Source organism: Parasteatoda tepidariorum, chromosome 12 (assembly GCF_982258835.1).
Source record: "Parasteatoda tepidariorum strain Cologne lab strain chromosome 12, Ptep-v5.0, whole genome shotgun sequence".
Classification (NCBI taxonomy): Eukaryota; Metazoa; Arthropoda; class Arachnida; order Araneae; family Theridiidae; genus Parasteatoda; species Parasteatoda tepidariorum.
This window is the reverse complement of record NC_141766.1, coordinates 64130011-64147176: the sequence shown is the minus strand read 5'-3', so window position 1 is coordinate 64147176 and position 17166 is coordinate 64130011. Positions and strand designations below refer to the sequence as shown.

The following is a 17166-nucleotide window of genomic DNA, read 5'->3' as shown; positions in this document are numbered from 1 at the left end:
AATACTAATATATATATAAAAAACAGCAATATAAATATAAAGAAACAGTAATATAATTTAAAAAAATTAATAATAAAATGAGCTATGAAGCAAAAACTAGATACAAAAGAAAACTGCTCATGCTCTTATGCTCATACGCTAGCCAGGAAACAGGTTTGCTGTCACATGCAACAGACATACTGCAACAAGGAAGCGAAATCGTGTTAAATATTTTCTTGGCTTTCCTGTTTATTCTTGGCTTTTTTTTTTAATACAATTTATAAAAAGTGAAATTCTCAAGAACCCCTGAATGCCTGGGGCCGCCGAGCAGTGCCCATGCGTAAAGATGCTATTGATGGTATTTGTAAAGACATCTCAATGCTTTTTAAGATTTATTAGGTTCAGAAAGTTCGAATATTTGCAGATCGTGATGCAAAAACTTTTTCACTAACTTGTTATTTGTAAAGATATACTAATTATACAAAATAATTTATTTTCGATATCAATTGCAGAGATGCCAACTGCTCCGGCGACGGCAAAATTATTAAAAAAACGGTAAATAACTACAAGTAAATTTTTCAAATATTTGACTATTTTAGCTTGCTTTTTAAAAGGTATAGCATGACATAAGTGCTATAAAGTGGAGAATTATGTAAGCCTACGAATTATTTAGAAATAGTGGTGGATAAACATCTGCTAAATTGAATTTATTAAACCAAGAATCACAATTGATAAACTACCGCTTTAAAATATATATTGTTTGTCCGGAGCAAGTTGGCATCTCTGCAATTGCAATTTCATAAAAATAAAATTAAAAAAAAAAAAAACTTTCATGTTCAGTTTATAGTCTTATCCCCCCCCCCCGCCTTGAAGTTGATTTCATAGTTCTGCAAGAAAATTTAAAGTGGGTGGAGGACGTTGACTTCTTTACAAAATATCAACTGATGAAATCTGAAAAAAAATGTTAGCTTGTTTTGGTTATCTTATTGTCGTAATTCACAAAGTGCAAAAAGCGTAGAACGCACTGGTGGGATTAGAAAAATAACAAATAACATTTACTGTAAACAAGTTAGAATGCGGATCAATCTTCTGCTGCTGTCTCTTTGTAGATTCCTATAAAATATTCTAATTGGTCATTTCTTATTTGTTATGTGGGTGTGGTTCATTGACTTCCCACATTTCACTAGATTTAAACCTGATTTTCTTTTAAGCAAATTATCTTTTGCTGTTAATTTGCATTTTTTCAGAGGGTTATTAAAACTTGTTTACGGAATGACCTTGACAATATAATTCCTTTCGTTTTTATTTGCAAGTTTAGTGAGAAAAAAAAAACGCCCTGTAATAAATTTTCCTCTGATGATCAGATTTTCACATATCAATGTTAATCACGTATCAATCACAAGTGTTAATCTCAATAGTTCAAGAGGTTGATCTTAAATATGCAAATTAATGAGTGCTAAAAATCGCACTTTCTCTTAGTATATATATCTTTCTGTTGTTAGATTCGGATTCTCGACTATCAAAATATGGGAGTAGCTACCCCATATGTGAAATATGGTACGAATAGTATTTTCTCAAGTATTTTGTTTAATCCCTTCCTTCCCGATTACGTCAAAATGGCGGGGTGAAATTTCACACACTTTTTTCTAGTGCCCGTGATATTTCCGGCCTGAAGTGTTCAAAAGTAAGTCGCCGCAAAGATTTAAACAATCTATTTCTTATACCCGAAAACATATTTATTTCTTAATCTATACGCCAGAAGACAGTACCAGACTATTTGTAATATAGAGATTATTTTAAACTAGTTAGTTAGTTTATTTAAAACTAGATGTCAGCACTCCTCAAACATGAAAGCTTAAAATTTATCTAACAAATAAAATTGAATGCATTCACTTAGTTTTACATAATTTTCTTGACGAAAACAACAGGTAATTTTGTAATCGTTTTCTTCAAAATAATAACCGTCTTAAGCCAGTTTAAAAAAATTTTTTTTTATCTGGTCTTCCCAACAGTTTATTTTAACAATATAGTTATTATTATTTTTTTTATCTATTGTTTATTTATTTATTTATTTTGTGCCGTGGGATCGCAAACGATAATTTAAAGGGTAAAGAAATATTTGAATATGACTAATCATTGTAAATTTCAGGTGGGATTATTAATTGACGAATAAAGTTGATGAACAGTTTTGATAACTTCTACATGTAACAAAAATTGAATAAGGTAAAGCAATGGGTTTAAAATTACAATGTAAATTGCAACTGGTTTCAATTCATGACACGCATTTACAGTAGTTCTTAAATACTTATTTGCAACTACTACATTATTAATTCCTTTTGACATTTATATTAGTGTCGCACGAAAAATTGGAATGTGCATTTTCAATTCAGAGAAATTCTCCTTGGCTATAGTTAAAAGTACTGTTTTGATCGCAATAGATTTCGTTTTGATTGCATAAGATCTAATTTACGTTTTCAAAAAATGAATGGTAAGACATTTTTCGTATTAAAACGAAAATCAGACTCATAAATATTTATTACTATTTTTTTATAACCTTCTTTGAACAGCTGACCCACTTTTTCGGTTTACGACTACTAATGTTCAACGCCGTAACCTTGTAATTTTGAGCTCAATCCAGAAGACAAGTATTGGGAGAAATTTGACTTCGTGGAGGACTTTTTGATTGAAATAACCCGCATTTGCATTACATGGAGTGGAAAACCACGAAAACCTCCAACGGTTAGCCTGATGGCAAGGAGACTCTATACCATGATACGTCTACCGCTGAGGATATTTACGTCAGCACTGTGGTTGACCAGTCATTGCTGGGATTCGAATCCGGTTCACTTCATTGATAGGCGAATGCTCTATCCCATGAGTTATCACGACTCATCCAAATATTTCGACATTCTATAATGTAAAAAAAAAAAGGTTTGCCCGTGGCATTAAACAAATCGTAAATAAATAAATAAATAACAAAAAAATATTTCGGTCTCACATGTATGCACTTAATATTTCCGAAAATTTGCGAATTTCAGTAATTTCAATTTTGAGTTGCTAAAGAGCAGAAAGTAGCGTTGTATTTTTTTATGGAGTAGTTCAATCACCCTTAAAACTTAGAAACGCTAGAAATGATTTTTAGATTATGATGAAAACAATAGGACATTAATTGAGATAACAATTCGTTACTAATCTTACCGAATTATTTTTTTTATGTCTTGGAGAAAATGAATGTTTTTTCCCCCAGCTCGTTCTATTTTAGCCTTGATTTTTAGTTGAAAGGAATTTTCATTTATACAAAATTATGAAAGGATTAAGTTACTAAAGAGTATTATTAACAACAATCAAAACCATTTAGAACACTAATAGAATAATATGTTTATAAACAACGTTGGATGCAAAGAAAACTACTGATGTAGTTATATAATTCCACAAATTATAAAAAAAGAATAATAATTTCACTTAGCATACTGATATACATAAATTTAATACGGGATGCCCCTTAAACTGAATACACTGATGTGCATAAATTATCTTATTCTAAAAACACTTCTAACTTTACATACAATGCCATGTATGAAATCAAAAGTACTGACGTACTTTAATACTTTGTTTTAGTTAACTAGATGCACTGACATTCACAACACTATGATGCACTAGCGCAGGGATCGCGAACCAACGGCACGCGTGCCATTTATGGCACGCGACACAATATTTTGGGCACTCCACCTATCACAATTGTTATTGCACTATGAATTGTTATTACACAAATGATATTACACTGTGAAGTATATGTAACAATTAAATTAAAATTCACAAGAAACAAACGAAATAATAAACAATTAATAAAAAAATTAACAATTAATGCTAAAAAACGATTAATAACCATAAAAACAAGCTAACTATAAATAACTAGCAAAAAAATTAACAGTCCTGCTTAAACTAACATCTTACAACATAATATAAGTTATTTGTCATCTTATCTGCAACAACAGAACTATTCTTTAGAATCTGCAGCAACAGAAGTACAACTTTAAGTAGAATTACTCGTATAACTGAGATATTGCAAAATGTATTTTTTTTTTCATTGTAAATAAAGTGTTTTGAGTTGATAGTATTTAGTATTATTATTTTCCCAATAATCACGAAGTCAAAATTATTTGACGGCACGTCTACTACCTCATTAAAAAATTGTTTTAGAAAAAATGGCTCGTTGGTGTATAAAGGTTCGCCACCCCTGCACTAGCGTATATTAATTTAACTGCACTGACGTGCTCATAACTCTTCAATCTACTGATGTCCCTTAATTTATATGCACTGGCGTCCTAATGTTTTTTATATTTAATTGCACTGACGTGAAAACTTCTTCGATGTACTATACTAATACGATGTACTGTACTGCTTCGTTGTACTTTATTAACTAAATGCACTGACGTGCCCATATGTCTTAAATGTACTGATGTGTATACATTAATTTAAGAGTTAAAGGAATTACTTTTTCTAACAATTAACCATCTATAAAATATCAATAAAAATGAAGATACTCTTCAACTTTTTTATTAAAAGCTCCTATCAATCAATAAATAAACAAGGACTAATTTATACTAAATTATTATTATTTATATTAAATTTTTATAGCTGATTTAAACGTAAAATAAAGATCAAAGTTAATGATATTATATTTTATTTCAAGTATAAAATATTACCGAATTTTAATTTAACTGTTTAAAAATTCAAATAAAGTAAATTATTATGAATAGAAAATAATTTTTTATAATTAGTAATTTTTTTATTTTATAATATTTAATTTCTTCATAAATTTAATCTTCATAAATCCCTCAATTATTAATCCCTTGACACAGGTAGGACATCGGTGTCCCTTTTATTTATTTTTACTGACGCTCTGATTACAAATAAAAAAATATTTTTTTTAATTACGAAAAACAGTCTAATTGTTAATAAAAAAATCTGTTACCTTCTCGAAATTATATTTGTCTTAAAATATAAAGTCCAAAAAAGTAGTTCGACATTTTTTTTCCATACATATTCTAAAATTTATCAATAATTGGTTTTGTAAATTACGAAATTTCTATGATCAATTACTGTTTCTCTTAGACCTAAATAAGTGCAAGTTTAAAAAATAATTGTTTAGAATTGAGCCATGTTTGAAAAATTTCCCTTATAACCTAAAAAGGGATACCAGTGTTTGATGCTGTATTTCATATCCAAAAGTTATTAAAATGCAAAATATAATATTTATATTGTACACTTATTATCAGTATATCACTTATTTTGACCTAAACCAGGGTTTCCGCTACGGTAGCTTTTTTCGTAAAATGCGAAAAGACCCCTCAAAAATGCTAAAATTCAACAAAGCATTTTCGCATTTTTGCTAAAGGATTTTACTAAATTCCATTAAAAAAAAAGCTTCCGCGAAAAACCATGACGCTAACATCCATGAAAAAAACTTGATCAAACAAGAAGGATTGATCAGACAAGATTTTATATACCAATGTTGTGTCTGAACAGTACCCATTAATAACTTCTGTTATAGAGTATTGTGCAACAATACCAATGCACACTGTTGACTGTGAAAGGGGCTTTAGCTGCCTTAATTTGATTAAAACTAATATTCGAAACAGGTTGTTAATCAACCATGTAAACAATTTGTTATTGATTAATATTGAGGGCCCTGAAAGTGCATTTAACTTTCAAGAAGCATTTGTAAAATGGGCAAACATGAAAGAAAGGAAGATTGTTAATTATAAACCAAAATGTTTTGATAAATAATAAATGTGTTTTTTTTTTGTTATAGGTATTCTTTTTGATATTCTTGTACATTAAGCTATTCTTTGTCAGATAACTTACAGTACTTGTTTGATATAAAGTAATTTTATAAGCCTAATGGCATTTTAGCATTTTGCTAAAACTTTTTTTCAGATTTTAGCTTTTTTGCTAATGAATTTTTAGACTCAGCTTAAACCCTGACCTAAACTAATACAAAATAATGAAAAAAGAAATATTAAAAATATGTTTCATGAAAATTCTGCGTCAAAAGGGTTAATTTGATGTTTTTTTTAACAAAACTATATTGAGATCTGGAAAGAACAAAATAGATAAATATTAAAAAATTCAAAAACCAGTTTATTTATATAGTTGAGGTGTGGTAATTTTTTTTTTTTGGGGGGGGGGATGCCATTTTTGGCAGTTCAACAATTTTTTTGATCTTGAATAATTTTAGCATTGGGATTTCAAATCTGAAATAGTTTTGATCCTAAATCTATAGATTTTTTTTAAAATGAAATTTTTAATCTATTTTTTGACCAAAATATATAAGTTTAACAACGTTATATATAACAGGGGGTAGCATAAATATTTCGACTAACTTCTAGATCAGTTATAGCATATCATTACTATTAAAATTGTGTAGGAAAAATCACATTAAGAAACAGTTTGTAAACCGAAGTGCCCCCTAGCGGCGTATTACGACATTTCCGGGCATGTAATTTTAATCCTGATGATGTGCTCTAACTTCTGTGGAAGTTTGTTGCAGCATTTACTCAACCCCCCGTTATATATAACTTTTTTAAAATAGTACATTTTGACAAAAAATCGATTAAAAGTGTTATTTGTGAAGAAAAAAGGATATTAAAATCTGTAAACTGCAGATTTGAAATAAGCAATACGAAAGTATCTAATATCTGTTCAAAAAATCTCCTGTAACAGGGGGAAAATGTTTTTCAGTGTAATTTTGAATGCGCCATTTATTATTACCGCTCAAAATTATATTCAGCTTGTTTTAATTTTTTTTCTTTTTATAATTTGTAATTTTTCGTGTTTATTATCACAATGCGGTGCGTCACATCTGTTGCGATTTATTTCATTAAATTAAGATAATGATGTCTTTTTGTTTTCTTAATTTAAAAAAAAATCAAGCACCTAAAAAAAATTTTCATTGCTGAAGGCCATTACACCGCAACTATTATTTTTAACTGCCCACAGTTTGTGGCTTTTTTATCATTAGGATTTCTCTGGATTTAAACTGTGATCTGAGTTCATAGAATGAATTCCAGAAATATGTTTGCTAGATCCTGTTTGTTATAATATAAACCATTGATTCTCAACCACTGTGCCTCGGCACTTTTGTAAACCACCAAAATTATATATATATATATATATATATATATATATATTTATATATATATATTTATATATATCTGTAATTCCTTTTCTTAATTATTCGAAACGAAACACTTTTCCTCACACTTTAAAATTCACATACTGTCTATTAATCTATTTTTGGTTCAAGCATGCATTAATTAAAAGTGAGACACTTTTCCCTTTGCTCTTTGTGGGAATCGCGCGGCCTATTTAATAAACCAATTACTAAGATTTCCCTTATTCCCTAAAACGAGACATTTGACGAATTTTCTTTGCAAGATTTTCCCTAACTTTTATTGAGGAGCACGAGGATTTTCTCACTCTCTCGATTTTCATCATCACATAGTGATTAAATAAAACTAATTTGCTCTTTTTAAAATCCTGTGCCTGTTTGTTCTGCTTACACAACTGCCACCATTAGAAGCCAGGCAGGATATTAAGACCTGACGAAAACGGGCGCAAGATTAATCAAATGCTTCTTCAATACTATATATATATATAAAAAATAATAAATTAACTAATGAGCACACTGCTACTATGTTAAAGAACGGAGCTGTCATAGAAAGAAAACCAAAGAGGCGAAAAAGAGGTTTCGTTTGCTCCGCTACAGAGATTTCCAAGGAATGCTTAGATGAGATTCTCCGGACTTTCCTCTTTCATGGGTCCACTTGGAGTTGCCCCACCAGTGCTCCCTCTTGTCATCGCTGTTGGAGATTGCATTTTATCTCTGCCTGGTTTGATTTTCGCCTACTCGAAACTGTTTCGTTTTTGTATCAGCATTTGACTATTTTTTTTCTCACTGTTTTTTGACTTCCGTCATCACTGAGTGTTTGTATAGAATGTGGATATTAATTCTTCGTAAATGACAAAGAAATTGATTCCATTCGAAGAGATATAAACAATGTTTTTTTTTTTATCTTCCAACATTTTTTCCCCCTCATCTCTTGATTTACGGACATTTTTTTTCAACTCTAATTTTAGCCATTGATTATTAAAAGGGAAAATCACAGAAGTGATCTTTTTTTCAGACCTCAAAAGAGAGCAACAAATTTAATAAATATTTCCTAAAGAAGGTTTTTGATTTTTGCTCTGAACATATGTCAATAAAATAACAATATTTCATTCAGTGTTTTTGTTTAATTATTTGTTTTGATGATAGATAAAACCTTATCAAGATTTTTTTTTTCTAAATATTTCAAATTATTTTGATATAATCAAGTACCGTCATTCGGGGCTACTTTGTGCAGCGGGGGCTACTTTGTGCAAATTCGAATTTGGCATTTTTCAAGTGCTGCTATTCAGTATTACGTTTATTTCACTTTAAAAATGTGTGGAATTTGAAGATAGAAGTCTCTTCTATTACTACAAACATTTTTTCGAATTTTAAAACAATCTCAGAGTGTGTTTCGTTCATCCAACGTCAACAATTTTCCGAGGACGTCGGATGTCGAAAAGTGTGCGTGGAAACTTTAGCTGTGAAATGCAAAGACGTTGATAAAACAATTGTCGTAAGTGCAAAATTTTTTGTTTATACATTAATAAACAATTATATCATGTTAGCGTTAAAAAAAATTTAAAATTAATAACAAATAAACGGAAAAGGAAAAAAAATGCACTGTGGGGCAACTTTGTGCAAAGTTTCATTCGTTTTTTTTTCGACAGAAAAATTGTCAGACGTTATAAAAAAAAATACCTCGAACGAGAAATTACCTTGATTACACTTTAGAAAAGCTGCAACAATGTTTGCAAGCAGTTGCTGGTGGTATGTCGATTGCAGAAGCTTCTCGGAAGTACAAAATCCACAGAAATACTATTTCTAATAAAATTCACAAGAAACACGTGAAACGTGCTGGTAAACTATTATTTTTCTTCTAATGAATTAATCAAACGATTTAACACATGAAAATATATTTTATAGGATATCAGGTGATTTTGACAGAAACTGAAGAGCAAGTTCTGTCGTGTTCATTCAAGCATGTTGCGTTCAAATTTATCAATATTATAAATGTTAATGAATATGTAATAATTCTTATTTTTGAAATATCACCCATTTCAATGTTAAAAAAAGTATATGGTTTTTTTTTTTTTTTAAACTCAAATGTTTTGAAATAAACATTCTTTTTAAGAAAAAATTCTTAAAAAAAAATTTTTTTTTACGCTGAAAATTATTTTTAAACTAATATCTTTACATATTTTGATGTTTTTGTCTTTAAAAATGTCAACAATTAACTTTTTTAACAATTTTATATCAATATTTTTCTAAAAACATGATTATTAAACTGAATTCCTATCGCTGCTCAAAGTAGCCCCTTTTGGGGGCTACTTTGTGCAAGGTATGTTTTGACTTATTATTCGTAAATATTACATACAAATAATGCCAATATTGATCAAATTCACTCGTCTGAGTCCAGTTATGAATATAATATCGATAAATTTTGCTAAAGTTTGAATTAACATAGTTTTTTTACATGTCAAAGTTCAAAAACTGCGAAATCCTGCACAAAGTAGCCCCGAATGACGGTAATAAATTATTCAACAACATAAATATTTTTTACAATTACAGTACTTCCATTTTTTGGTCAATTTTCATTTAATAGTTATTTTTTATATGTTGTAAGTTTTTTTTCTTCTTTTCTATAATTTTAAAATAAAAGCTATATTTAAACTATGAAAAATTTTTTTTGTTCTTTATAAGGTAACAAGATGCTTTCAAAGTCTTGAAAATCAGTCTAAACTTTGATTAGAACGATGCGATTTTTTTTTAAGTGTATAAGTTAAAAAATTGAAATGTATATATATATTTGATGCGTGTAGCCTGAAGTTGGTTAAAAAGTAAAAGTACTGGGTGTAATACTTGCTATTTTCCTTCAGACACGAAATATCAAATTTTAGATAAATTGGAAATCCTTACTTTAAAGTGGTTACATTTTAGTGACAGTTTAACCGATCTATGCTAACCGAATTTAACCTAACTTCTGCATAATATTAAAAAAATATGAACAGAAAATGCTCGAATTTTTACCCTTCATCTAGTGAAAAGTATATAACGAGAACACTGACCAGAACCACGGTTGGCAAAAATCATGATATTTGTTTTTAAATACCTTTTTTATTGAAATCTGATTTTTTGGATTTTTTTGAAATTTACTATCCAAATTATCTGATGAAAGCTTTTGTTAATTTAAATAATATAACTTACCATAACTAATTATAATTTTATTGGTTGAATGTATTTTGTATAAAAAAAATTAATGTAAAATTTTTTTTATTTGGAAACATTTTATATTTGGTTTTTTCAGTCAAAAATTTTATTCCCACAGTTTGTTTGAATTATTTTTTTTTTCAAAAAAATATCACTATTTATTTAAATCAATGCATTTTTTTAAATAATGGGTAACATAGTAATTTCGATACACATGTCTTTTATTATTTAGTAAAAAAATCTCTTTCTTAAAATATACTCATTATCAATTAAATAATTCTTTTAATAAATCACATCTTTAAAAATGTATTTATTAATTGTATGAAATGAAAATATTTTATACTTAAATTAAATAAGGGAAACCATAAACAAATTGCCATGTATTATTGTCACCGATAATACTTAATTAATTTTGGTAATTATTTCTACTGGTATTATGGCAATTGGTGTTATTTTCATTTGGTACTGTGACAAATTTTTCATGGTCCTTTGAAAGGCGCCAAAGGAATTTACTTGATTGTAGGTACCATGAGATGGCTTGTAGAAACAGTATCATGCCAAATGATACTGATTTCAGTTAATTTTTATTTGCATTAGATGAACTTCTAAAAAAGGTTATACTTAATCTAATGACGTAAAACAATCGGCGAGGGCTTTAGATAAAAAATGAAAACATTTAATCTCTATTAATTGTGTCGGTACATGTCTTTTAGTTTTGTGCTTGATTTTGTAGTGTTGATGAGAGCTGGGGAATTGGTTGTTGAAATGTTATATTGAGTAAATATTCTTATATTGAGTAAATTCTGGAATATATTCTGGAATCTTATATTGAGTGTATTCTGATCTTATATTGAGTAAATATTGGAAAATTGAGAAAATATTGGAAAAAATAAGAAAATTCTTTTTTTTTTTTTTTAAATTTATTTATTTGTTTTTTTTAAGCAATTTTTTAAACATTTGATGAGAATCCTAAGGGGAAAAAGTATAAAATAAAAAAGTCTTAAAATACCTTTAACAAAACGAAAATTTAAAATATTGAATGATAACTAATGAGAATTGAGTTGTTTCCGTTAATTCTCCACGCATTATGTTCCTTTTATATGAATATGATCTTAATATGATTCACAAGAATTCCTTATTTTTAAAGAAAGAAAATTTGAGGATTTGTTTTATATTGTTATTATTAATCGAAAACCTGAGACTTTTCATCCGCTTTCTTTTTAAAGTTAATAAGAAATTCTTGCAACACATTTTGAGATAAAATTTATATAAAATGAACTGAGACTAAATCTACTCGATTCTTAAAAGTTCGAAAGTTATTTTCGCTGTCCACCTCTGCCGTACAGTGCGTCTAATAATTTGGTCTATATATATATACACACACAGTCAAATCAGGAAGTTGCCATCCTTTCATTTGGGTTTTGAACAGTGTGTTTGGCTCATTCCTTGCTTAAGGTGTAATGAAGTCCCGTGGCAAAATCACAGTGACAAGGCGACATAGTCGTTGAACGTTTCAAAGTACTATACTGTTCGAATTAATTGGGACAAATGAAAAAAAAAGTGATTTATTGAAACTTTAGCTTTTAATCATTACATACCTTAAGTTACATTGATACATGTCTGTATTAATATGAAGTATGTCCTCCTTTAGCAGATATGACTTCAAGAACACGTTTTGGCATTGGTTCCACTACAGTAGCGTACATGTTCTTGACTTCATCGTCGTGGAACCTTACTTGAATAGCACTTTTTATCACTTGTTCTGCTGTCGTGCAATTCATCTTGGCTAAGCGATTCTTTAGAATATGCCACAGGTTCTCAATGGGATTTAGGTCTGGTGAATTACCAGGCGAATCAAGCACTTTTATTTTGTTTTCTCGCATAAAATTCTGGACCAGTTTGGAATTGTGACAAGGGGCCAATTCATGTTGAATTGTTCCGTCGAATGTTTCCATGAATGGAACAATCCTACCATGTAATATATCGATGTATTTGGCTGAATTCATCATGCCTTTTAGAGGCACTAAGCTTCTAGTGCTATTTGCTGTGAAGAAACCCCAAAACATTTGTTTAGAAGGGTGTTTTACAGTCTGTTGGATATGATCTGGTCTCAGACTTTCGCCTTCACTTCGCCTAACTACACTTGATTTGTGTCCCTGCACAAATAAATGTGTTTCATCACTGAAAACCATTTTCTTCCAGTCATTTACAGTCGATTTTTGGAATTTTCTGGCCCATGCTAAACGTTTTTTCATCATTTTCTGAGTTAGAAATTGTTTTTTGCTTGGTCTTTCTGCCTTATGTCCAACTTCTAGAAGCCTTTTTCGTATAGTTGATGTACTCACATCAACACCACAATCCAATAAATCCCTTCGGAGGTCTGTGCTCGTCTTTCTTGGACTAATTTTACTATTTCTTATTCGACTTTTATTAGTTCTTGGAGTAGTTTTCCGTTTGCGTCCACATTTTCCCTTTCTTTTTGGAGAGGATGAGCCGGAATCTTGAAATGTTCTAAGAATTCTGGAAACACTAGATTTCCCTACACCAACTGCTGTAGCGATGTCTCTTACAGTCATAGATGTGTGTTCATTAAGAGCGATAATTTTAGAGCGCTTCCTCGGACTAATATCCATCTTTTATAAGCACATAACTTGTGTAAGACTAAACTCAAAATTATAACCACCAGTTTCCACACTGAAATGCTCACAACTGAACTACAAATATACTAAAACCAGTCAGACGAGTAAATTATAGTGAAGGTCTATCCGTCACCGCAGCTAAAGGCAGATATAACTGGTTTGAAGCGGTTCGGGACATCACTGGCAATCCCATACCAACTCGAATGAGAAAATCTTGCTTGTCCCAATTAATTCGAACACTATAGTACTTGCAGAAAGATTTTCTTTCGAAAAGTAAAAAGTTTTAGATTTGTTTTTTGCAGAAATTTACACGTAAAATTTGAATCTTGCATTTAGATAATCAATTTTTGTCGCTCCCAATTTCCACCGATGGTATCAAAAATCAATTTTATGTTTCGATTGTATTTTCGGCAATTATTGATATTTATTTTTAAGTGGTTTTTAAATATCCCGATATTTTTCAAACAATATGAAAAATTCGATTCTTGCATTTGAGTATTTACTTTTTAAGGCAATGATTATGTCGATTATTTTGGCAGTTATTGCTATTGATTTCTCCATAGATTTTAAATCCGATATTTTTTATACGATATAATTTATTACAACAACCCAATCTCGAAACGAAACACGCATTTGAGTAACCCCTTTTTTGAGGAGTCTGATTCGCATGATTTCGTCGTCGATCTTTTTTTCGTCAATTACTACTACGGATTTCATGATTTTTTATTATTATGATGACTATTTGCGAAATGCGAAGAAGAAAATAATTAGTGCTTTTTCCCGTAACAAAGTACGAGAATATCATTCATAATATTAGAATAAAATATTATTATTATATGTTCAATTAAAAAAAAATTATATTTAGTTTTTTTGTAAGCACACCGTTTTTGTTATTCTAAATTAGTAAGATATATGTTTGTTATTATTAACACTAGAAAGACTGAAACTTAGTATATACCTATATTGCCCAAAAGCAGTCAAATGACTAAAAGAATAAATAATGTGCAAAGAAATTTTTTTAAAATTAATTTTTAATATTTTTTTATATTTACAGTTATATAACAAATTATTAATAAATATTAACAATAAAAAAATTATATGTTGTACAAAATTCTAAGAAATTGTGTCATCATTGTTTTTCTAATTGAAATTAAAAGCAGTCAAAATGACTTCCTTAGGCAATCTAGTGTTAAAAGTATCTTGCAGAAAGATAATAGTACTAGAGATAGCTCGGGTGCATTAATGTTGAGTACTTTTTAATTGTTTTATATTTGTTATTCTAGGTTTTCACGTTATGGACGGTACTGATCATTCTAAATCGCCATCTGAAGACACTCCACCTCAGAAGCCTCCTCGTTCCTTTCAGCATGATCCAGATAATCAAAATGAAAAAGATAGTGTTGATAACATGTTGGCCGAAAAAACTACTGATGTTCAACAAAATGAAGCTTTACCAAGAGTTAGTCCATGGAATGGAATTGATCCTGAACCTACTATTCCTGTGCGTGTCGACAAATCTCGCCCTCTTGGAACCATTGACTATCCAGCACCTTCTAATTTTCGAGAGCGACAATCGTCCGACGAAGGACATAGCACAATTGGATGCCGCTCTCGATCTACAAGTAGTGAAGTAGTCGATGAAAATGATCCTGTGCCTTTATCTAGAAAGAGACTTAGCCCTTTAAAAAAGCAACAAGCCATTCCAGAAAAAAGTCCTGTTGAAAATCAACAGTCTTCTGTCGATAGCGGTGTATGTAGTCCTGAACAAAAAGTAGATAACTTTGTAGCGTCTCCATTGGCTGCATCCACACATTTGTCTACAGAAACTGTTGAGTGTCCCTCTAACCGTCCGCGATTATTTGCTCAGCGTTTAGTTAATAGGTCATCCAGTGACAGTGAAATTGAAAGTGAAGAAGGTGCACCAAACAAGAAATCTGACATTCTTTTTAGAAAAGTCACATTAAAGAAGCGGAAAGCTTCGCCATGTATAAAGCCATTAGAAAAGAAACATTCTGCTGCTTCTGCAGGTAATAAACTCAACTAAATTTTACTTCTAATTTTAACGTGCAATATCTGTTCGTGTGTCTTAGCAATAAAGTTTTTAGTAGTAAGGTAAAGTAAAAGCTCGCTATTTCCTTATAACTTCAAGATTTTCCGTTGATTTTGGGGTCTTTCCGCGATCTCTGCACGTAGTATCTTTGATACGTTAAATGGATGATTGACTGAAAATAAACAATAACAAGTTTCCTAAAACTGGAAGAAATTTAGAAATTTTCCGTTATCCTTACGAGTCGATGTGTGAACAGGCTCAGAAGTTTTGTTATTGTGATAAATTTACCATTCATAAGAATTTTCTGCAATTTATGAATTCCAACAGGTCACGAGAGTAAAACAAATATACCAAAATTGATATTAAACATAAATAAAGCGTGCCATGTTTTGAGTATTATCCCTTATTTGACTATATTAGTGTACCGTTTATTTTATTTTGGATAGCATCTTTGTATGCTTTAGAGAAATCATTTATTGTACGTTTAGTTGAAACTTAAATTGAAAGAACGCGTTATAATGTGTAATAATATAAGATGGCGTCAAGCATAGGCGTAAAAATCAATCGGTAACATGGAGAGACAAATTTTAGTCCCTAGCGCCATCTCTGCTTAGCTTTACACGGTCAACCATCCATAACAATTGAATTCAGAATTATTGCTTACATTCGAATGCTTTTTACATGTATCTTTAATTTATTTGTACGTGATAGCAGACTAAATAATTTTAAATCAAATTTTCAAATAAAGTTTGAAACATCAAATTTTAAATTTTATTGCTTAATAGAAAAAAAATCGTTGCAGCTATGTTATAGCAGTAGTTAAACATAGGCTAGCCTGGAACCCTCGCCGTTGTTCAGTTCGCAACTTTACGTTCTTATAAAATTGATGTTTTGACCTGTATAATCTCTTGAGACCCAGTGTTCAATATATTTGACAATATTTCTTAAAATTTTATCCCTCAAAAAATAATTTTTCCTGTTTGTATTCCTTTACAACGCAATTCTCTGTTGTCGTAGGCCATTAAGGCAAAGGGTGCGATCGTTTTTGTTTTCCAGTGACCCCATCTATGGCCAATAATTCGACTTGTGCCACACCCGTTTATAGGGCGACCTGAACCAGAGAACGATCAATCTCTAATTCAGTACCCCCAGAGGTTATGGGAACATGGAGGACTTTGTAACTCGACAGATTTAACGTGCTCCAGTCACCATTTTCTACACGGGGAATTTTTGGCCGGCTAGTATCGAACATTCGTTCTCAGTAGCGTGAATCCAGCGCTCTGCCAACTTGGCTATCCCTGTCCCAAAAATACATTTTCTTCGTGTGAGGCTCGAACTCACAGCCTCGGCATTACTCGCAAGCACTGCAATATAAGTACCGCGTGCTAACCAATTGCACCACTGGGGACGCAATTGTCTGTGAAAACATAATTTGATTTATTCTTGTTGAGCGAAGTTTTCAATTACTATGAAAAATCATAGAAAAGGTAAGAAATTCGATTCAATTAATTTTTTTGACAGTTTTTTAGCGTGTAAATAAATATCTTATTATCTGAATTTAGTGTAATTTGTTTCGTCATCAAAATGGGAAGAAATACACTATAAAAATATCCTACACTATGCAATAAATGCTAACATTTGAAATCTGTAATTTTTAATTTTAATTAAAGAAAAAAATGTGCCCCCTGGTGGTTAATTAAAAAATTAAAGAATTGGCTATTTTTTTTAAATCGATGCATGCTTACACTATTCTTGCTTACTAAATTAAACAGAAAACAGAAGGCCGATAGACAAATTTTTCTGAATGTCAGCAAGCAAGTCTTTTATACCTGAAGACATTTTTCTTTATTTTAAGTCAATTTCTATATAAAGTAAATATTTTCATTCTTCTTATTCATTGACAATAAAAAAAATGTTTAAGTTATTTTCAGAATATAGATCACGCTCGTGCTCAACGTCTAGTGTCTATTCTTGCTTTGATCGCAATTTTTATTCTATATTATTATGTATATATATTGATTTAATGACTGTGTCATATTTCATTTATTTGCGCCAAAATTTAGTTTTCTAAATATATTGTTTGCATGATAAACTTGGTCTGTCAACTACCATTCTGCATCTGGCAAATACATTCA

General features: G+C 30.2%; 1 protein-coding gene across 3 annotated transcripts in view; it reads left to right on the top strand.

Annotated features, from left to right (window-relative positions):
* The window catches only part of LOC107440714 (uncharacterized), a 147382-nt gene that overhangs the window by 64388 nt on the left and 65828 nt on the right, over nt 1–17166 (top strand). For all 3 annotated transcript variants that reach the window (XM_016053699.4, XM_016053700.4, XM_016053701.5), the window contains one exon: nt 14265–15008. In XM_016053699.4, coding sequence (XP_015909185.1) covers nt 14265–15008 — 744 coding nt within the window. The remainder of the gene's footprint in view (nt 1–14264; nt 15009–17166) is intronic.